Source organism: Raphanus sativus, chromosome 4 (assembly GCF_000801105.2).
Source record: "Raphanus sativus cultivar WK10039 chromosome 4, ASM80110v3, whole genome shotgun sequence".
Classification (NCBI taxonomy): Eukaryota; Viridiplantae; Streptophyta; class Magnoliopsida; order Brassicales; family Brassicaceae; genus Raphanus; species Raphanus sativus.
Window position 1 is genome coordinate 12,120,299 of NC_079514.1, and position 21,923 is coordinate 12,142,221.

Genomic DNA, 21,923 nt, shown 5'->3' on the forward strand with positions numbered 1-21,923 from the left:
GTTTTGCTTTATGTTTTGTTTACAATACGACGTCGTTTAATGAACTCTTGATTAAAATTGTTTTTTAGAATTTAAAATCAAAATATTTAATGTAAAAATATTAATGAACTCTTGATTAAAATTGTTTTTTTTTTGTTATATATTTGGAGGATGTACAGTGATTATTTATATAAGTTATTGGATTTTATCACACATTTAGTATTTAATGTTATATTAAACACTACAGCATAACTTTATTTAGTCGATATTTTTTTTATTCGGTCCGGTTCTTGACCTTATTCTGAAGAAAGTTCCTCAAGATTTGAGATCATGAGCATGAAGGAGTCTTGAGAACTGGCCTCCCATGTTCTTCAAGCGGTCGTAGCTCCCTGTCTCCACTACGGTTCCATCTGCTATTACCGCAATGCGGTCCAATTTCTTCAGGGTGTTGAGGCGATGAGCCACAACTACAGTTGTCATCTTCCGGCTAGCCATGATCTGAGCTAGAGCTTCCTGAACAGCCTGCTCTGAGTCAGAGTCTAAGGAACTCGTAACCTCGTCAAGTAGAAGTATCACAGGATTTCTAAGAAAGGCTCTAGCGATAGCTAGCCTCTGCTTTTGACCACCTGATAGCTGCACTCCTCTTTCTCCACACTCAGTTTCATATCCCTTCTCCATTGCCCTTTATCGCAAGAAAATACAAAAACAAAAAAGATCACTAACAATAGGACTGAAGATGAGTTTATATCAAGTCTTTCAACAACTACGTTCCCTTATTCATTTTGGACATGAAGTTCTTTAATTTTGGGGTTATAAACAATTTATTTTTTAAAAAAATTAACAATATTTTTTGGGATCTATGTTTATGCATATAAACTCTTAAAAATTGTGGGGACATAAGCCAATCACTTGTTTATGTTCAGAACTGATTCTGGTTTTGGATATATATGCTTCAGGAAAAACCCTAACCCTAAACTAATAACCAACAAGAAATGTGGATGTAATTACTTGTCGACTCATTTCCATGACATGTGTTTTAGTACTAAAAGTAAGAGTATACTTACGAGATGAAATCATGAGCATTGGCGGCTTTAGCAGCCTCCATAACCTCATCCTCGGCCGCTTCAGGCCGTCCAAGCAAAATATTCTCGCGGATACTTCCGGAATAAACCACTGGCTCTTGGCTCACTAGTGCAGTATGTTTTCTATACCATTTTATATCTATTTCTCTCAAATCTACGCCGTCTATTTTCACACATCCCTTTTCCACGTCATAGAAGCGTTGGATCAAAGCAATCACTGTTGATTTTCCGCACCCTGATGTACCGACCAATCCAATGCTAGTCCCAAACTTGATGTCTAAGGAAAACTGTTGGAGCACTGGTATACTAGGCCGGTTTGGATAAGAGAAATCAACCTTCTTTACCTCTATTCTCCCGGTTATTTCTTCAATCTTTGCTCCATGGTTTGTATTGTCCTTCACGTATCCATGAAAAATAAACATTAGTTTATTGCACTATATAAACTAACAACATAAACTTGTTAGTCTATCATATATCTTGTACAATAAACTAATGTTGTTAGTTTATTGCATTATATAAAAAGTAAACATTAGTTTTCAATTTTAATTAGCGGATTTGAACAATATTATGTTGTTAGTTTATCATATCTTGTACACATATAAAATAAATAAAAAGAAAACTGTATAACGTCTAAGAAATAACGAAATGTTAATGGGTTGTTAGTATCTTACTTGAGCTGAAGGACGGTCAAGGATTTTGAAGACCGAAGATATGGCGGCTGAGCCCTTGGCAAGATCAGAAGTCATGCTTCCTGCTTCCGCAATAACCTTACCGGTGCTAACCAAAACAAAGAACGTCTTGAACACATCCCCAGCAGAGATCTCTCCCTTTTGAACCAGCACTCCTCCATACCAAAAGTCCAACGCCCATGTCATGAAGGTCAGACACTGCGCCGAACCCATCCCAAACCCTGCGAGCCATGCTGCCTTCTCACCCTTTCTTCTCGCCTCATCTTGAGCCTTATCAAATATTTCTATAATCTTTTTCGTCGACCCTAAGGATGTAACAATCTTGTGATTGTAAACAGCTTCTGATGCAATCTGCGAGCTACGGTTTTGCGCATAGGCGTAGTTACGTGAAATGCTGGTGAGTAAAACTTTCTTTGTGTAGAAGCAAAGGACAGAGAGAGGCTGGACAGCTATCATGACCAGCGCGAGTTTCCATGCAACTAGTAGACCGATGACCATGGCTATTAGGACACCTGAAATGGTCTGGACGAGCAAGGAGATTCTGTCTGATACTATGGACTTCACAGTGGATGCTTCGTTACTAAGCCTTGAACAAAGCTCACCGCTAGAGTTCTCTTCCACATCAAACCAGGCTGGTTCGAAGGTGAAAATCTTTTCAAGCATTCTCAAACGAAGTGTTTGCATTAGCCTTTCACCCATCTTGGCAAAGCTGTAATGCTGAATGAGATTAAGGGTCATGGAGATAAAGGTGAGGGAGATAAAGATTAAGGAGTAAATCCGAATCCTGTCCTGCATTTGCTGTGAGCTTTTGGCGAAAAAAGCAGAGATCATACCGCCTATGTTTAAGGCGTAAATCGGTTGGATTGCACCAAATGTTGCAGCTGATATGCAACCGAGGAGAGATGACTTCCACTCGGGGGAGACCAATGGAAGAAGTCGAGTGAAAGAAGTAGAAGGGAGGTTATCGTCAGGTTCTTCTGCCTGAATGCTCTCAAAGGGGATGGGAGAAGCAATGAGATCAGGTGTAGACCTTATGCTTAGCCTGTTGAAACTGTTCTTGGCAGACCAGTATTGTCTTCCCTCAGGAGTTTTGACCCCTTCTTGAAGATCTTGTCGATGTTCATGGCTGCTAAATTGTCTTTGGATGTTTATGAGTTTTGCATAATGGTTGTCCTTGGTCATCAAATCTTCATGAGAACCCATTTCTTTAACCGAACCATTTTCTAACACAGCAATGAGATCCGCTCCTCTTACTGTTGAAAGCTTATGGGCCACCACCTGTTTTCACCATAGATGCATTTTATTACAAAAGAAAATGCATATGTAGACCATAACATGTAGTCTATAGAAAGTTGTTGTAATGTTGTTACTGTATCACCTTGTATTCAAATCTACATATTGCATGCTGTTGAGAAAAAAAACATATATTATTGATTCCCAAAATGAACTAAATCTAGATGCATTAGTAAAATGCCACATCCATTAGGCCAGAAGAGAGTAAATGTTTATAAGTTATCCATTCTCACAATCAATATAGAAACTCTAAAACGAATATTTGATGCAATAGAGTTCACATTCTATTTTTTCTAAGTTTTATTCGTTCACAACACATAAAGACTTTCAGAGTGGTTTTACGTACCAGCGTGGTTCGTCCCGTGGCCACTTGATCAAGTGAAACTTGAATCAATGTTTCAGATTCTGCATCTAGTGCACTTGTTGCTTCATCCAAAAGTAAAATCACTGGATTTCTAATAATGGCACGTGCAATTGCAATCCGTTGCTTTTGACCTCCAGATAAAAGTGCTCCACGATCACCTATCTGTTTTCATGTCAATTGTTATAATAACATACATAAGTTTATAATCAAGAACTGAAGCAAACACACACACCTGTGTCTCATAACCATCTGGGAGTTGTGTAATAAAGTCATCCGCATTTGCAGCCTTCGCAGCTGAGATTACTTCATCCATCGATGCATTATCTTTCCCAAACATAATATTTTCCTTGATGGAGGTCCCAAACAAAGCATGGTCTTGACTCACAACACCAATTTGTTCTCTCATCCATTTTAACTGAAGAGTCTTTATGTCAAACCCATCGATCCTCACAAACCCTTCTGTTGGATCATAGAACCGTTGCAGCAATGCGATAACTGTCGACTTACCACTTCCACTAGCTCCCATCAGAGCTACGGTTCTTCCAGCATCTGCTCTCAGAGTGAAGTCCCTGAGAATAATAGATTTTGGACGAGAAGGATATGTAAAGGTTACATGCTCAAACTCTACTCTACCCTCGATCTTTGCATTTGGTATGAACCCTTTAGTCGTATCTTCACCATCTATCTCTGGAACCCTATCAATCCTTGAACATATTCTAGCTGCCGCAACTGAAGCCTCAGAGAAATATTTGATCTCAGTGAGTGCCGTCCCTAGAGAACTGCATCATTGTTTGACATATTTCAATGATAATTATTTAAAACAGAAAGATAAAGGTTGACCTCGGCCAGATCCCCATGGTTATAAAAAAAAAAACAGAAAGATAAAAGTCAAATCTGAAATTTAAGAGATTATAAATGCATTTGTAAGCTAATCTTAATAATTTTCTTTAGGATTTGGGGACTATGCAACTCATGTAAAATATTTTAAACTTGAATGCAAATGTTTCGTCCCGCTGTATCCAAATTCGGTCTAACTCTCATGCCAATATGAGAAATATGCAAATATTCACTTACTTACAGGCCACTCAAGATGAAAGAGATCCCGGCCGCGTAAATGCGTCCACCGGTTTCTTGTTTGTGCATCACCAATCTGCTTCCGTACCACGCAAGAAAAGCCCATATGGTGAAAGAGATCCCTGTGCTTCCCACGGCTAAACCTTTGGCCAGACCTTGCTTTAGCCCAAGCTTCTTGTGTCTTTCCAAGATATCTGAGTAGCTCTTGATGATTTGAGTCTCAGCCGTGAAGGAAAGAATGGTCTTGATGGAGCTTAGAGCCTGTTCCACGATCGAATTTGCTTTGGCATATTCCTTGTATGATTTCTTAGATAAATAAACAAGGTATTTGCCATAGATCAATCCTGGGATTAGAAGAAGAAGAAGTGATGGGAGCGCTACTAGGGTTAATCTCCATGAGAAGTAAGCCGCAAACACGAGGCCTGTAATGAAAACTGAGGTGTGCATCAAGAATATGGGCACCTGAGATTATAACAGCAGAATTATAATTTTCTTCAACATGAAATATATAATATTTAGAAATAAGAAAGAAAATGTTTTTAAAGAAATTTAAATAATAGACACAGGTCACTACATTTAGTATACACTTTGTATGATGTGTGACAGTATTGACGATGTCAGCATTTATTTTTAAGTTAGGTCAAGTAAATTTGCCGGTTGGGTTAAAAATTGCAAGTTGTGTAACCAAGAAAAAGCAAGCAAGTTTCTAGGCTTTTGCAATCTTGATAAGCAAAAAATTGAAAAAGACATGAATATAATAAAATAAAGATAAGATAAAATAAAATGAAATGAAAAAGCTTTTATTTTTTATTATATATCTCTTAGTGGAATTACCTTTACTAAAAATTGATATACTATTTATATAGACATATAAATTAATAGACTTAAACATTCTCAACGTAAATTGTAGTTTGTATATTTTTACTAACCCTTCCTAAATGTTGGCCAGTGGCGTTTAATCTCCGAAAGCTTTTTTTTAAACACAATTTCGGAAAGCTTAAAAATGGTTCCTAAATGCCTACTTTCCTAAACGTAATTGTGTGGTATATTTAATTAATTATACTGAATGAGTGGTCTATACTTACACGAAGCTTGTTTCAAAAAAAGAAAAAACTTACACAAAGCTAATCAACCATCTAAGAATGGGTTTTCAATTAGTTTTGCAGTATTTTAGGATGTTTGTATTTTATGTTTTAAATCTTAAACGTAATTTTTTTAATCTTCTATACTTGTAGCACAACGCTGCTTAACCATCTAAGAAATACTTTGTCAGAATTTGATACCTTTTCACTAAGAAGTTGTTGGATGAGAGAAGTATCAGTGGAAATGGTGTGAATAATTTCAGAAACGGAAGCATCTTCTGTTTCAAAGAAAGAAACTTCTTGTCGGAGAACAGCTTTAAGATATGTTCGACGAATCTTCTCCACTTGTCTCTCGCTTGTTTTGCTCCAACAATACCCCTCTGCACCAAAGAACACATTTTAACATATTTTCTTTGAAAACTTATTTGTAGAACAATTAAGAAACCATTTTGATAGTACCCATAAATGCCACTCCTAGGATAGCCAGTCCCAAGTATACGAAGTATAAGCTGCACTGTTCACACAAACTCATTATTGTCGTGGTCGAATGTTTTAGGAAATTTTCTCACAAGATTACATGGTATTTTTCTTTAACACGAAAACGCTAAACTAGAATGTAATAATATGTTGGATCATTGTGTCATCGAATTGAACTGCAAATCACTTCAGGCATAAGTAAATTTACTTATAAACAAGATTAAAGATCCATAAAAACGATTGAAAGAATTCATTTTTCATATTAGCTATATTTTCATTTTAAAGATTTTTTCATAGAATAAAACATAAGAAATGTTGATCTTATAACAAAACCGATCCGATACCATCTGTTTTTTTTGGTCCGCATGTTACAAACCAAATCAGGTTTGCAAATCAGTCTTTTCTTGGATTTTATTATGAACTAAAAGATGACTAACCTTCTGAACCTCGTCCTTGAAAGTAGTGGAATGAGGGTTGTGTTGGCCGTAGCCCAAGCTATTCATAATTTTGCTTGCGAACACTAACGCCACGTTTGTGGACATGCCATCTCCAATGGCTCCCACCGTACCAAGTACCATTAGAATTATATCTATCCAATCTGCGAACCGAAATATTACATGCATGTTACAACTCGATTTAGATGATACTGACTCGGTTTTCTCTCGAGAAGCCATCTTATTTCTTTTCTCTTTTTTCTTGTAATTTCTCATACGACATCGACGAGGGGAGTTGTCTTATTTATAGGAAGAGTGAGGTTAGTGATTGTTAAAGTTTTATGCACCCAAAATGGACGTGCTACAGGAGCTTTTGCCTTTACTTGTTTTAACAATTAAATATCAAATTACCTTTATTTGTGGGGCGTGTATATAGTTAGGTATTCTTTATTATGCCTTTCGCTTATGGTTGTTGATAATTTTATTTCATCACATGCATATTTCATTATGATATTTGTTTAGTACATACGGTTATAATATTTGATAAATTCTTTAGAGAAATCTGACAACTTAACACTGATCTGTATTTCTATTTGTTTCTATCACTTATTTATATATATTTTGTTTAAATCACTTATTTATGTTTTGAAAACGTGTTTTGTATTTAACATTTTCTCAAAGATTAGCTATACTCTATCCCCTTCTTTGTACGACAGAATCACAGCGACAAACCACTAACGATATACCACTAATTATGCAGCAGGCTACTAAATAAAATACTAAATAAAATACTTTTCATTTTTTTCAAAAAATGAACTTTTTTAAAAATTAATAACTCTATAAATTAATAAATTGTCATAGTCCTATTATTATTAATTTATAGAAGTTTTACTATAGTTCTAAACTGCTACTTTGATATTACATTGAACAAAAGAAAAACATAAAGACACAAACCTTGATTTCATTCGAGAAGATAGAAACATTGTTAAAACAACATTGATGTTGATGTTGTGTCAACCTCCTCAGACACCTTATATTACTTTTGAAATCTCTATCCTTTTGCCATCACAAAACTTGGAAGTTACTATACACATAATGTAACACAGGAACATCAATCCATTAATTTGTCTTTGATCCTAAGGAATGTGGGGGTTATGATTTGAAATGATTTGGAAGTGGGTTCATGTAAACAATGAGGCTGCATCTTTGGAGTCGTTGGATTTATTAAAGTTTGTATCAGCTGCTGAGTCTATGCAATATGGAATCATGGGAACTTTATGTCCACCTCCGCTTAAGAAATCTTCTGAGAACGTCCTGTAAGAATTTAACAAAAGATGCAAGATAGTGAATGAATAATGGTTTAAAAAGCTGTGAAAAATGAGGTGATAGAGATCATGGGAATCTATTGCTTGTTAAAGTGTCATATTTGGGTTGATTTTAATTAATAGCCCAATTTTTTGGGTTGATTTTAATTAATATAGTTTTAAAAAGTGTCATATTTGGGATTTTTTCTGTCTTTATCATGTCAACCATGTATGTTAAATCCTTTTTTCTCTAAACCTTGAAACATACTATATTTATCTTTTTTACTGTAAGATACCATTTCTGAAAATAAATAAACATTACTTGAAACATACTATAGGAATGTGAGTCATGTTAAATTCTGGATTTGAATAACATTTATCCAAAAGAAAAAAAAGCATTGATGGAAGTTACGAAGGTAAATCCCATTGACATATCCCTTTTGTGACTCCTAATCATGTTCAGAGCTCTAAATTAAGTATACAAATTTGAAAACAATCATTATTAGCTCAAAACAAAATGAGTACAATTTAGTATCTTCAGATTAAATTTTCTAAGGATATATAGTTTGTTCATGCTTTAAAATTGAATTAGAAGTTCTTAAAATAAGAATTTATATATATATATATATTTTTTTTTTCAAGGTTCTAGAAAATCGGTCTAGACGGTGCTTAGGCGGAAACTCGATCCCATCTAAAACGATTTTTAAAAAAATTCTATTTATAAGATTCAAATGGTTTAAAATGTTCTAACTTATTTTAAATTGATCTAAATTAGTCGAAATATGTTAAATTAAGAAATATTGATAGTATAATCCAAAAATTTATTTAATTTATTTTGTTTTCAATATCTAATTTTGATAACTCATCACAATAATTTAATAACTAAATTTAAAAATTAAAATATCTCATATAAATGTAAAACATATATAAAATAAATCAAATTTATAATTTGTTAACGTCTAGGCCTCGCCTAGATTCCGAATAATCCGCATAATCGCTAGTCTTCTATAAATCGATTAGTTATCGCCTAAGGATTTTTTGAATATATATATTCTAGATTAACATGGGGTAATCTATCAATATTTTGATATTTAAAATTGTAACCGTTGACATAATACCTCTTGAAAAGAATTTTGGTGATGTGGATCGGGGTCTTGAACTAAAGTTACTAAACTATCTCCTAATCGTAAATGTTTCTGTTCAAAATATACTAAGACTCAAACTAAAATGGAAAGTAACATACATACACTAAAGACGGAACACATACTAACGGTCTAATTGCCTTGCCTCCTAACTGCAATGGAACACCTTGTTCTTCTTCTTCTTTTTGATAACTTTTTTTTTTTTTCTTTTTGATAACTTAGTTTACTAAATACACTTGATAAAGCTTTCTTAGGCTGATTTATAAACATATAATATTAAACACTGGCTTAGACACAACATCATACCTATCTGTAGGTATATAAAATTGTCTAAGAACTTCGTTACAATTTGTTTGTACATTACTCTTTTCCGATATTGGTTAATAGGTTTTGTTTGCGTTCTACACGTTTGTTATGAGCCTTGCATATTTTTTTCAGAATATTTGCAATCAATTTAATATTTTCTTCTCTATTTTTAAAATATTTTTTTATTCTTTAAAATAGAACCTTCTAAAATCTTGTATTTCTATTGCAAATAATAATTACTTTATGTTCTTATAGTTTTTTTTGTTTGTTTTGTGTATTACTCAAAAAGTAATTTATTATTTCACTTTTAATTTTTGTAATAAATATTTTCTAATAATACTTTTCATAAATTTATGAACATAATCTTTTTAAAATATATTTTCTACTAAATGCTTATAGTGTTACCTAAGTATATCTATAGGTTCATCCACCGTCCACGTAGGATGTATCCCCTTGTCTCCACCCTTCATCCGTTGGTAGCGTATATGAGATGATTAAACACTTTAATAAGAAGTTATACGCGTTAAAAAAAATTTATTACGCGTTAAAGTACATATAAGAGTAAGAAAAAATCCAAGGTTCGTTATTGCAATAGCCGTACTCACATATGCATGTATGCCTACTTTTTCTTCTTTCTCTAAATGCATGCCTGCATCTAGACAAGTGTTTGATTTTGGTGATGTAAAGAATATGTTGAAAATCTGGTAAATTCATTTATTTGATATTATCCAAACAAAGGAATAGACATAGATCACAATTCACAAGTGTCATCAGAATCCAGACCTGTTCAATTATTAGGTTTTATTAAAAAATCTGGTATTCAATGTTTGACCAAAAAAAATCTGGTATTCAATGTGTCACCCTCAAAATAAGAACTTGTCATTTGAATATGTATGTATGCATGCATTTACAGCCAGATCAAAATAATCTACTGTCCCAAAATATTTCAGTAGTTCTGTAGGCTTCCAATATTACATCTAAGAAGAGAGTTAAGAGGAGAAAAAAAAGCTTGAGGAAGAGAAGAAGCAATGGCACATTACAGAGCCGGCTCAGAGGTAGAGAACGTATTAAACGATAGAAACACTAGTCGCCGGGAGAAGGAGGAAGATGAAGATGAAGCCATGAAATGGGCGGCTCTGGAGCGTCTTCCTACGTACGACCGGGTTAGGAAGGCCATGCTAAGAGGGATCACAGGAGGTTTCAAGGAGATTGACATTAAGGATCTTAGCCTCGTGGAGAGAAAGGAGCTATTTGATAGAGTGGTTGCAATGGACGACGATGATTGGCATGGATTCTATCTACGAAGGCTAAAGAGACGCACCGATAGGTAAATAACACCCCTGACCATATTGATTATAAAAAAGTTACACTTGAAATTTTAATTTATAACTTGTCTTAAACAAAACAGAGTCTCTTTGAATCTCCCAACAATAGAAGTCAGATTTGAGAATGTGAACGTGACTACCGAAGCACTTGAAGGGAGCAGAGCTGTTCCCACAGTCATTAACTCATACGTTAGCATTGCAAAAGTAAACATATCATTACCTCTTGAGGTTTCCTGGGCAACAAGAAACTGATCTGCAACGCCAGTTTCTACGATCCCTCACTGATCTCACCTACTCATTTAATTTTCTGTTAGGGTGTTGCAACTAAAATCGGAGTTCTTCGGAGTAAAAAAATAACAGTCTCCATTCTAAAAGATGTTAGCGGAATCATCAAGCCTGGCAGGTCCATCAACTATTTCTAGCTATTTGTTCTTTCATTACGTTTTAGACTCTAAAGGATATTAATCTATACGACTATACCTTATAGCCATAGGCTTCCACCATTAACAAATTATCATTTCTTTTGATCTTCCTACAGGCTAACTCTACTTTTAGGACCACCGGGCTCTGGAAAGTCGACCCTACTCAAAGCATTGTCTGGAAAGACAGAAAGTGGACTAAAAGTAAATATATACATCAATCTTTGATAGAAATTAAAGAATGCTTTTATGTATTTGAAGCAATGAATGATAACCTTGGGTTGTTTGACTGGTTAGTGTACAGGGAAAGTGACATACAATGGGCATGAAATGCATGAGTTTGTACCTGAAAGAACTGCTGCCTATATCAGCCAATACGATGTTCATCTGCCAAAGCTAACAGTTCGAGAAACACTAAAGTTTTCCGCAAAATGTCAAGGAGTCGGCACAGGCTACGGTATGAACCATTATCCTCCTTATTCTACAAGAATCTCTCCATTTTTTTTATCAAACCAAAAACATCTCTCCCCAAATTGTTTATTGACATGTATGGTTGAGTAACAGATATGCTTGAGGAGTTACTGAGACGGGAGAAAGAATTCAATATCAAGCCAGATCCTTACCTAGATGCTCTAATGAAGGTACCATGAAAAATTATTAGCTAGAGAATTGCTAAAAAAAAATTTAATTGTCATCTGTTTTCATCAAGAGTGACATCTGATTTTTTCGCTCATATTAAAAATCATTTAATTTTCTTTTTACCATCTATCAATAAACTAAATATTTTTCTCTCCTTAAATAATACATTCAAATAGTATAGTTAAAGTTAGATTTTTATTAAATTTTTATATTGAAAATATAAAACGACAGTACTGAAACCAAATAAAATGCTAAAATACTCTTTAAAAATTGTTGTGATCTTCTTAACAGGCTTCAGTTATAAAAGGACACAAGGAGAATGTGGTTACAGATTACGTTTTAAAGCTTCTAGGACTTGAGATGTGTGCTGATACTATTGTTGGGGACAGTATGGAAAGAGGCATCTCTGGTGGGCAAAAGAAACGTGTAACTACCGGTACTAATGCGGAAACCTAATAGTATTTATGTCAGAACTGAAACGTACGTGTTCATGTTGTGACATAGTGTTTGTGTGTAGGCGAGATGTTGGTCGGACCTGTCGGAGCTTTCTTCATGGATAACATATCAGATGGTTTAGATAGCTCGACGACCTTTCAGATTGTCAAATGCGTCAAGCAAATGATCCAAGTTTTCGATAAAACCGCTCTTGTCTCTCTTCTCCAGCCTCCTCCAGAGACATTCGAGCTCTTTGATGATGTTATTATTCTTGGAGAAGGCCGTATAATTTACCAAGGACCTAGAGAAGACGTCCTCGGCTTCTTTGAGTCTATGGGGTTTAGGTGTCCTGAAAGAAAAGGAGTTGCTGATTACTTGCAAGAAGTGAGTTCTTTTTTACTAAACCTAGTCTTTACTTAGTTACGTACTGATCAAGCTTTCACTTTTTTCAACTAGATTTTATCAAGAAAAGATCAAGAACAATACTGGGCTAATCCAGACCTACCTTATCGTTATGTATCGGCAAAAAAGTTCGAGGAAGGATTCAGAACGTACAATCTATGGAGCACAATCAGTTCTCAGCTAGCAACCCCATTTGATCGAGAGAAGAATCATAGAGCAGCCTTGACAAAGACTAGATATGGAGCTAGAAAGATGGAGCTACTAAAGGCCTGCTTGGTACGAGAACAGATTCTAATGAAAAGAAACATTAGAATCTTCGGCCTCAAGTCATTTCAGCTCATCTTCAATGCAATCATGATATCCATTGTGTTTTCGACACAAAGGGAACACCACAACACGATAGAGGATGGTATCATCTACATGGGAGCTATCTTTTTAGAAATACAAATGATTGTCTTCTCTGGCTTCTTTGAACTTCCTATGACGATTGATAAGCTTCCCGTGTTCTACAAGCAACGTCGTTTCAGCTTCTATCCATCGTGGGCTTTCTCGTTACCCGCCTCGGTCATCAACTTTCCTATATCATTCGTCGAAGTCTTGATTGTGGTCATTATAACTTATTACAGCATTGGATATGATCCAACCATCACATCGTAAGCTTATTATCTCCACATTAATTTGGTGTAGAGTTATCTATATTATGTTGTTTTAACTTTTCTTTTTATTACAGAGTTTTAAAACATTACTTGATTCTAGCATTGTGTGGACAAACGTCGTATGGATTTTTTCGGTGTATCGCCGCAGTGACTAGGAACCATGTGGTTGCAAACACAATCGGATGTCTTGTTTTGATGTGGCTGATGACATTCAGTGGATATGTCTTGTCTCGACGTAAGTTTTTGACGTTTTTGTTGTTATTCAGAATCATTTTATGCTTGTATGGTGGATAAACTAACTAGTGATGAACTCTATAATGGTGCAGACCAAGTCCACAAATGGTTGACATGGGCGTATTGGACATCCCCGGTTATGTACATTCAGACAGCTGTTTCCGTTAACGAGTTCCGCAGCAAGTCATGGAAAGATGTAAGTTCTTGTAAACCCTTTCTTGACTTGCAAGTTTCACATGAGACAAAAATAAAATTACTATGTAGTGCACAATTTGCAGGGTCTTGGAGTAGCGATTTTGAAGTCTCGAGGATTTTTTGTGGAGACTTACTGGTACTGGATTGGACTTTTGGCATTGGTCACAGCCACAATTCTCTCCAACATTGTTACATCTTTGTGTCTGGCTTTTCTTAAACGTGAGTGTCCTCACTTCATCTCTATGTATAAATGAAAGTTATATCCATTACATGTGAATACATTACTCATGTAGAATATGGAGTATCCAAGTCTGCGGTTTTACGGGATGAATGTGAAGACGGTACTAGCAATGCATATTCAAGTAAAGTCTATAACGTCTCTTCTCACTTTTCATCTACTTAAAGTTTTTATGATCTCAAATATATAGCTTGAATCTTATAGGTGTGGCGACAAAGAGAACTTCCAACGACAAGAAACTGCGTATACCCTTCAAGCCTTTATACATCACGTTCGAGAACATCATATATTCTGTTGATACTCCAAATGTAAGTAAATAGCATTTTAAGTAAGAGTATTTGGGAGAGAAACTAAAGAATAGAGAAAATTTTGTAGGAGATGAAAAAAAGAGGGGTAAAAGATGATAAACTAGTGCTACTTAATGGACTAAGCGGTGCTTTTAGGCCCGGTCATCTCACTGCACTAATGGGCATGAGTGGAGCAGGCAAAACTACTTTGATGGATGTTTTAGCCGGGCGCAAGAACACTGGTTACATTACAGGGGACATCAATATCTCTGGCTTTCCTAAAAATCAGGACAGCTTTGCTCGTGTTTCAGGGTACTGTGAACAGTTTGACATACATTCCCCTCTACTAACTGTCTATGAGTCCCTTCTTTATTCTGCATGGTTGAGGTTACCTCCTAATATCGACGCAAGTACTCGAGAGGTTTGTTGCTTCTTAATCTATGATGTGATGATGATGATGATGATGATGATCAATATCTTTTCCAGAAACCATATAAACTAATGATAGAAATGTGCAGCTTTTCATTGAAGAGGTGATGGAGTTGATAGAGTTAGAACCATTGAAGGATATGTTAGTTGGTTATGTTGGAATAAGCGGTCTTTCGACTGAGCAAAGAAAGAGAATGACAATCGCTGTAGAGCTTGTAGCCAATCCATCTATTCTTTTCATGGATGAGCCAACATCTGGCTTGGATGCAAGAGCTGCTGCCATTGTCATGAGGACTGTTAGAAACACTGTTGACACTGGAAGAACTGTTGTGTGCACCATTCATCAACCTAGTATTGATATCTTTGAATCCTTTGATGAGGTAACTCTACATACTTATTTCTCTTTATGTTTTATCATTACTTTCTACCTTTACTTATGCATATAAGTTTTGTTTTATTAGCTTTTCTTATTGGCTAGAGGTGGAGAAGAGATCTATGTTGGTCCGATAGGCCACAATTCCTCAAAACTAATTGAATACTTTGAGGTAAGAAAGAAGAAAGTGAATCATCGTCTCATTTAGAGGGCTAAAATGAATGTTTCATTCGGCTTAATTTGATTCCTTACACTAACTAAATAAGATGTTTGTAGGGAATAAGAGGGGTAGGTAAGATCAAGGAAGGTTATAATCCAGCAACATGGGCACTGGAAGTAACAACAAGGGAACAAGAAGATGTTCTTGGTGTTAGATTTGCTCAAGAATACAAAAACTCAAACCTCTACAAGTAAGTTGACTTATAACGTTCCCATTCATAGGTTCACAAAGTAAACTCACTAATGTTTTTTGTGTGTGGGAAGCAGGAGAAACAAAGATCTAATTAAGGAACTAAACAATGTTCCACCTCATGCACAAGACATTCATTTCTCAACAAAGTACTCACAATCCTACCTCACACAGTTCCAAGCTTGCCTGTGGAAGCTACACAAATCATACTGGAGAAACGTTCCTTACAACGCCGTGCGTCTTTGTTTCGCCGCCGCGGTTGGAATCTTGTATGGGATCATTTTCTGGAGCCTTGGTCAAAGAATGGGAACAAAAGAAGATATATACAACAGCGTAGGCGCTATGTCAATCGTTGTTGGCTTCTTAGGCTCACAAAGTGCGGCCACGGTGCGTCCTGTGGCCATAGCTGAGCGTACTGTCTTTTACCGAGAGACCGTCGCTGGAATGTACTCTGCTCTACCATATGCATTCTCACAGGTATGTACATAATACATGCATTCACACTTATTTCATTTCTATATATACTAACAAACCTAAGTTTTGGTTTCTAAACAATTTTTGAAGATGATCATTGAGATCCCATATACAATGGCACAAGCATGGATCTATTCAATTTTTGTCTATGGGATGATTGGATATGAATGGACTGCTTCCAAGTTTTTGCTATACACATTCTTTACTTTCATTACCATCCTCTACTACATCTACACTGGCTTCATGCTCATTGCAGTAAGCCCTAATCAAGAAACAGCTGCGATACTCAATGGTATCATCTCCACAACGTTGAACGTCTTCTCAGGATTCACCATTCCTCGTCCTGTAAGTAACCAAAGACTAATCATGCAGACTCTTTCTAAAACTTCATAACCAAAATGCTTATAGTTAATATGATGTTTTTGCAGAGAATGCCAGTGTGGTTGAGATGGTTCCCTTACGCTAGTCCAGCGTGGTGGGGGTTGTATGGATTGACTATATCTCAGTATGGAGATGTAGAGACGAGGCTTGATACTGGTGAGACGGTGAAAGAGTTCATGAAAAACTATTATGGTTATGAACATGACTTCTTGTGGGTTGTGTCACTTGTCATCATTGCTTTCTGTTTGCTCTTTGCCTTTATCTATGCCCTCTCGGTTAAGACTCTCAACTTCCAAAAGAGGTGAGAGGCTTTGTTGTGAAACCTAAGTTCAACTTTCTTTCTCTACAAGTTATCTATGTATAAACTACACTGATCCGAGATATATATAGTTTAAAGATTTATGTATACAAGTGAGAAACCATAAGACACATTGGTAAAATGATTAGTAAAAAAGTTTTTTATTGTAATCTTTTGATACTTTTATTACACTTCCAAATAAAATTGCAAAAAAGTTTAGGAAACTCATACCTCAAGCTTAAGAAACTTAGTGATGACTCCCATCATTTCACCACCATGGAAACGACCAAGACACCCTCTCGCAGCTGCAATCTCACTCAACTCCGCAACTGAATCACCACCAATAGCTTGATGAGTCTCCTTTCTCCCACCTTCTTTTCCGGTGACATCTCCATCAGACTCCACCACCTTTGGAAGTGGAAAAGGCTCCAAAGACGTCTCTAACAGTGCTGATTCTCCTCCAACAGCACTCACAAACTCTCTTAACCTGCACATCGTGAATGGGACCGGCTCGAAGCTGTGGTCTCCATACTCAACCGGAGTAGAGTGATCACCGGTCACACACAAGAAATACTGGTAGTTACTACAAGACTCAGCTTGCCACAGAAGCTTAGCTAGCTGACGTATCGCCTTATCAACAGCCTCCAAGCCTTTGACTTTGAACATCGTCGCCTTATCGTGACCAGCATCATCTATAGCCTTTATGTGAAGGAACCCGAAGTCATAACCCTCCGACCTTCCCTGTTTGTGCCCGTCCTCTCCCGGGACAAAGACATTGGGACAAGGGTTCAAAGGAGCTGAGAGGGCGTTGGCTATAGCAACTGCTTTGGACGTGAGAAGCGTCCTGTAATCTCCAGTGGCTCCTGGAGCTTCTAGAATGTCGATACCGAGGGACATACCAAGTCCTGCTATGATCTTTGTCGGTGCTACCATACACGGCCACAAACCGTGCTTCTCTTCGAAAGGAGGAACCTCTATTCGAATGCCACAGCCTCTTAGAAGCACGAGGTTAGCGATGTTCTTGCCTTGTGAAAGTCTCTTTGCGTTAACAGGGTGGGAGACAAGAATGCGTGATATCTCCTTGGATAGTTCGTTGACGACGTTAGCTGTGTGTTTGGCTTCTTCTGATTCATCCAGAGGTTTAGCTTCGAGAAGCAAACGGTTATCCTTCAAAGGATCTGTTCCTGAGATGTTCCCACTGAGCTTTGGCCCTTTTACAACCACTCCACATCTGTGTTCCGTTGCGTATCTGTTACACAAAAGATCTTTGCTTTAGCACACAAAACCAAAAACATCATAAAGAGAGTTAGTAACAGTACCTGACTCTCACTTCATACTCAGGGAAAGAAGGAAGCTTCATTCCATCAAGAGCTGCACATAGTATAGGCCCTTCTTCTTCGAAATGCCGGTCGGCTCTTCGGCTAACAACAACGCCAGTTTCCTCATCCAACGTCGCAAAGTTAGACTGCACCAATATCAAACTCAGTGTTCTTGAACATTGATCAAACCTATAAAAAACTGACCAAAAGAATCTAAGACTCTAAGTCACACCTTGAAAGCTATATCACCTGGTGACATTGCTAACCCTGCACCCATCGACTCAAAGGCGCCGCGTCCTCTGTAGTACACTCTGGGGTCATAACCCATCAGAGAGAGGTGAGCAGTGTCGCTGCCGCATCCCAATCCAACTTCCACTGGATCCATCAGACCATTGATTCCAGCTGACGCGATTGCGTCGAGATTAGGTATGTTTGCTGCTTGCAGAGGAGTCTTGTAGCCTAACCTCGGTATCGAGACATCTCCCAAACCATCGATCAGGACAAAAGCAACTCTCTTTGTGACTTCTCCATCACCCTGTTCCATCTCTGATCCAACTTCACAAAAAAGACTCGATCTTTAGAATTGAACATCACAAAAAGACTCGATCTTTAGATTTGAACATTCATAAAGACTTGATTTTCTTTTTTTTTTAAATGTTAACAATCATCTCAAATCATCATGCAGAAAATGAAACAAAGGTATAGCGAGACGGATACAGACAGAGACAGAGTGATTAACAAAACTGAGAACACAGATTCGATAGAGAGTAGAGTCATGCATGATCCGAAAGTTGCGTTACCTGACAAAAGAAAGAGAGAACTGATCTTCAGAGAATGTAATTCTCTAGCATCATCATCAACTTTGTCTTTCAGATTGCTTTTTGGCTTGTTGTCTTAAGAATCTCTTTACAGAAGACAAGATATTTAAATTAACCCAAACCGGATCAGTATAAACCGAATCGGTTTAGATTGAACAAGCGTTATGCAAAACTTGGTGACTAGGGTTTTTGATAATATGGACAAAAGATGGGCCCTCGGTATAACAGCTCTAAGGTAGATTATTAATCAGATAATTTGTCTAGGCCCATCGATTTATTGGGTTGCCAGGATATAGAGTTCTGTATACATGGCCGCATGTAATATATATAATTTTTTTTTTTTTTGGACAAACAGAATTTTTATAAATCACTACACTCAATCCATGGAGTAATTGTTCAAAGTAGATGACAACAAGGCCAAACCGGCTAAACAAACCGCTATAACAAAGCGGAGAACAAACATACAAAGGATAAGAGCAATTATCACACCTAAGTAGCTAAAGTCGTGGAGGAGTCCTCTAACCTCAACGTCAAAACTACCAAGGTTTGAAATGCTGGAATGAGATTTAGATAGCACATTGAGTGATCTATAACCCGAGACTGAAACAACAACAGGTGTTGAGTTAACAATCAAGAAAATGGCTGTTAATGCATAGGTGACATGACACCAATTTGCTGAGCCTTTACGAAGTCTAGACAACAAAGTGTCTGTAAGCTTCGAGACAATACTTCCTGCAACACAACCACTAAACAGAAGTGGAAAGTAAGGGAAGAAAACATGTTCCACAAAGAACAATGTCGATAAAACAACAATATTCAACCGCTGAATGGACAGCTCAAGTACTAATTCTTCAACCTGCCACAGAGGAAGAGAAAGCCACCTGATAACATCAAAGTTAAGAACGAATACGAGTAGAGGTCTGCATACTGCAGTAAAAGGTTCCACATGGGAAACAAATGTGTCACCAATGTACCCACAAGGAGAAGACACTGGGACTGGGAGAGGATGGCTCAAGCCTGAAGACATGAGAAGCATAAATGCAGAACATGACAAGGCTGAGAACACAGATCTGTCGAGACAGAATGCTGGACTTGAAGAGACAACCATCGAGGATAGAATCTCACATGAAAAAATAATCATTAAGCTCTCAATATCTTGAGTGAGACTAGGTAAGGGACTGCATACTGCAGTAGTGAATCGCACCAAGGCGAGAGATTTGCCAACGAGAGGCATAAAAGAACCATCTGTCAGACTGAACAAAAAGTCATACCGACACTTAATATCCAAAGCACACAGCAGAATGGCGAGAGGAACTGATGGATTTAGTAGATCTGTAAACGGAGGAGGACGTCCCGCGTCAACAGTAGCTAAGACGAGGGAAGAGCAGGTTCTTGCGGAGGAAAGCCATAGCTCCAACTGGAAAACGAGACCGGGGAGAAGGCTGCACCAACCAGTAGAGAGACACACTCCAAAAGACACCACAGCTGAACCGGCTAAGCCACTAGTCTTTAATGCGACATCAACAGAGAGGGGAGGTTGACATCGAGAAAGAGACAAGTCTGGTGGGTCTGGAGGGTCTGAAGGGTCTGGAGGATCAAAGCGAGGAGCCACGACGAGCGGATCTGGAGGAAGATTAAGAGGCGGCGGATCTGGATCTGGGCGAGAGAGAAGTAACATCGAAACCAAATCTTGAACAAACATCACCACAAGTAAGTACATAACGCACACAGAAGAAAAATTACAAGCCGTATTTGGAATATTTAGTGAAAAGACGTAAAATGGGAAGCCAAGAATCAAATTACACAAACGTAAACGTGATCCAAACAATAAAATTGATCCGTTAACAAGCATAGAAATTACATTGACATTTTGATCGATGAATTCATTTCTAAAGAGTTTGTATTGGTTAACTATATTATTTTGGCAGTTTCAAATAAAACAATATTATTTTGGTGGATGAACTTATTTTGTATATATCATCAATATTCATATTTAATCATACGCTATCGCTAGCATTTGTAGAATGCGAGGAAATAAACACTACAAGAAAATATTTATATTGCGACAATTTTTTTTGTCACAATACACGTAATTCCGTAACAATATAACTATTGTGACAGAATTGTTACCATTTTCAAATAGTAGCAATAGTGTCGTCACAAATTTATGCCGTAACAAAAAATGTCTAAGTTTGTTACAAATATATCTAGTAACTAGTTTGTAAGTAAAAGTGACAAAAATAAAAGTAACAAAACCGTCACAAATACTCCCTCTGTTTTTTAAAGATGTGTATTTTAGGAATTTTTTTGTTTCAAAAAGATGTATTTTTCATATTTTCAATGTAATTTTTGTCAACTAATTATGAATAATTGTGAATCTCAAAAATATTAATTGCATTTCTTGAAATTTTATTGGTTTAGAAATATAGGAAATATAAAATAACAAAAAACTATGCAATAATAAGTAAATTTTAATATGTTTTATTAAAAAGTGTGAAAATCTCAAAACATGTATTATTTAAAAATAGAGGGAGTATTGACTAAAAATCTGGTCTTAAAATCGTTGGCTTTGGTGACGACTAAAATGTCTCAATTTTGTAATTAATTGCAACAAAACTTTAGTCACTAAATGTCCTGAATAGTGACTACAGAGTTGTCTTCAATTAGTTACACATACATACTCAAAAAAAAAAAAAAATCAAAAAAAAAAGTTACACATACATACTAAAAAAAGTCTTGAATCCGTCAGTCAAATTATTACAATTATTACAGTTTTCAATTCGGTAAATTTTGTCCCATTTTGTCTTGTATAACAACTAATTTGACGTCTATAAACTGTTAATATTTTGTATTAAATTTGTTTGTTACGTATTTGTATCATTTATACTAACTTTATTAAAACTACACAATTAGAAAGTTATTATCAAAAGCAAAAGATACACAAAAACTTACATACATATGTCAAGATCTATAATATGAAGAGCATCTCCAAAAGACTCTCTATTTTAGAGTTTGCAAAAACTTTATATTTAAAGTTTCAAGGTGTTTCTCTCCAAAAGCAAAACTTTAAACTTAACTTTAAAACTATTTGTATTTTACTTTATGATCCTTGTATTTATCATAATTAGTATAAATCCATAAAACTTTTATAAATAACTAACAGATATATTAAAAAAATTACATAAATATTAATTAATAAAATCTTACACTAAAAGATGAAATTATAAATAGAGATATATAATCAAAAAATAAACTACAAACAAAATATCACATTATTTCATAAAATTATTAATAATTTAATGAAAATAATTTGGTATTTTTTGTAGTTTAATATTTAAATATGCATTTTTATTTGTAATTCTAATT

General features: G+C 36.1%; 4 protein-coding genes across 6 annotated transcripts; 1 reads left to right on the plus strand and 3 right to left on the minus strand.

Annotated features, from left to right (window-relative positions):
* Positions 1-89: 89 nt before the first annotated feature.
* Positions 90-6,743, minus strand: LOC108849513 (putative ABC transporter B family member 8). Its single transcript, XM_018623070.2, has 9 exons — positions 6,478-6,743; positions 6,023-6,077; positions 5,765-5,943; positions 4,486-4,943; positions 3,640-4,186; positions 3,390-3,569; positions 1,733-3,028; positions 1,044-1,456; positions 90-661 (listed from the first exon to the last, which is right to left on the minus strand). The coding sequence occupies exons 1-9, from the start codon at positions 6,712-6,714 to the stop codon at positions 295-297; spliced, it is 3,732 nt and encodes a 1,243-aa protein (XP_018478572.2). The 5' UTR covers positions 6,715-6,743; the 3' UTR covers positions 90-294.
* Positions 6,744-10,254: 3,511 nt separating this feature from the next.
* Positions 10,255-16,427, plus strand: LOC108849512 (ABC transporter G family member 38). The gene is made up of 21 exons (XM_057008695.1): positions 10,255-10,553; positions 10,635-10,755; positions 10,866-10,954; positions 11,090-11,174; positions 11,268-11,427; positions 11,535-11,611; positions 11,901-12,045; positions 12,127-12,428; positions 12,501-13,099; positions 13,177-13,337; positions 13,429-13,532; positions 13,615-13,750; positions 13,825-13,893; positions 13,974-14,077; positions 14,145-14,477; positions 14,575-14,865; positions 14,947-15,030; positions 15,135-15,268; positions 15,345-15,744; positions 15,832-16,086; positions 16,170-16,427. The coding sequence occupies exons 1-21, from the start codon at positions 10,255-10,257 to the stop codon at positions 16,425-16,427; spliced, it is 4,206 nt and encodes a 1,401-aa protein (XP_056864675.1).
* Positions 16,428-16,509: 82 nt separating this feature from the next.
* On the minus strand, positions 16,510-18,696 carry LOC108855703 (uncharacterized). Of its 2 annotated transcripts, none has more exons than XM_018629580.2 (4): positions 18,540-18,696; positions 17,972-18,294; positions 17,740-17,885; positions 16,510-17,669 (listed from the first exon to the last, which is right to left on the minus strand). In XM_018629580.2, the coding sequence occupies exons 2-4, from the start codon at positions 18,281-18,283 to the stop codon at positions 16,646-16,648; spliced, it is 1,482 nt and encodes a 493-aa protein (XP_018485082.2). In that variant the 5' UTR covers positions 18,284-18,294; positions 18,540-18,696; the 3' UTR covers positions 16,510-16,645. The 2 variants fall into 2 exon arrangements, with proteins under 2 accessions (XP_018485082.2, XP_018485083.2); XM_018629581.2 differs by having other exon boundaries at positions 17,972-18,285; positions 18,540-18,658.
* Positions 18,697-18,876: 180 nt separating this feature from the next.
* LOC130511550 (uncharacterized) lies at positions 18,877-20,534 on the minus strand. 2 transcript variants are annotated; one of them, XM_057008696.1, is made up of 2 exons: positions 19,532-20,534; positions 18,877-19,438 (listed from the first exon to the last, which is right to left on the minus strand). In XM_057008696.1, exons 1-2 carry the CDS (start codon positions 20,407-20,409, stop codon positions 18,934-18,936), a joined length of 1,383 nt encoding a protein of 460 aa, XP_056864676.1. In that variant the 5' UTR covers positions 20,410-20,534; the 3' UTR covers positions 18,877-18,933. The 2 variants fall into 2 exon arrangements, with proteins under 2 accessions (XP_056864676.1, XP_056864677.1); XM_057008697.1 differs by having other exon boundaries at positions 18,942-19,413; positions 19,532-20,533.
* Positions 20,535-21,923: the final 1,389 nt, after the last annotated feature.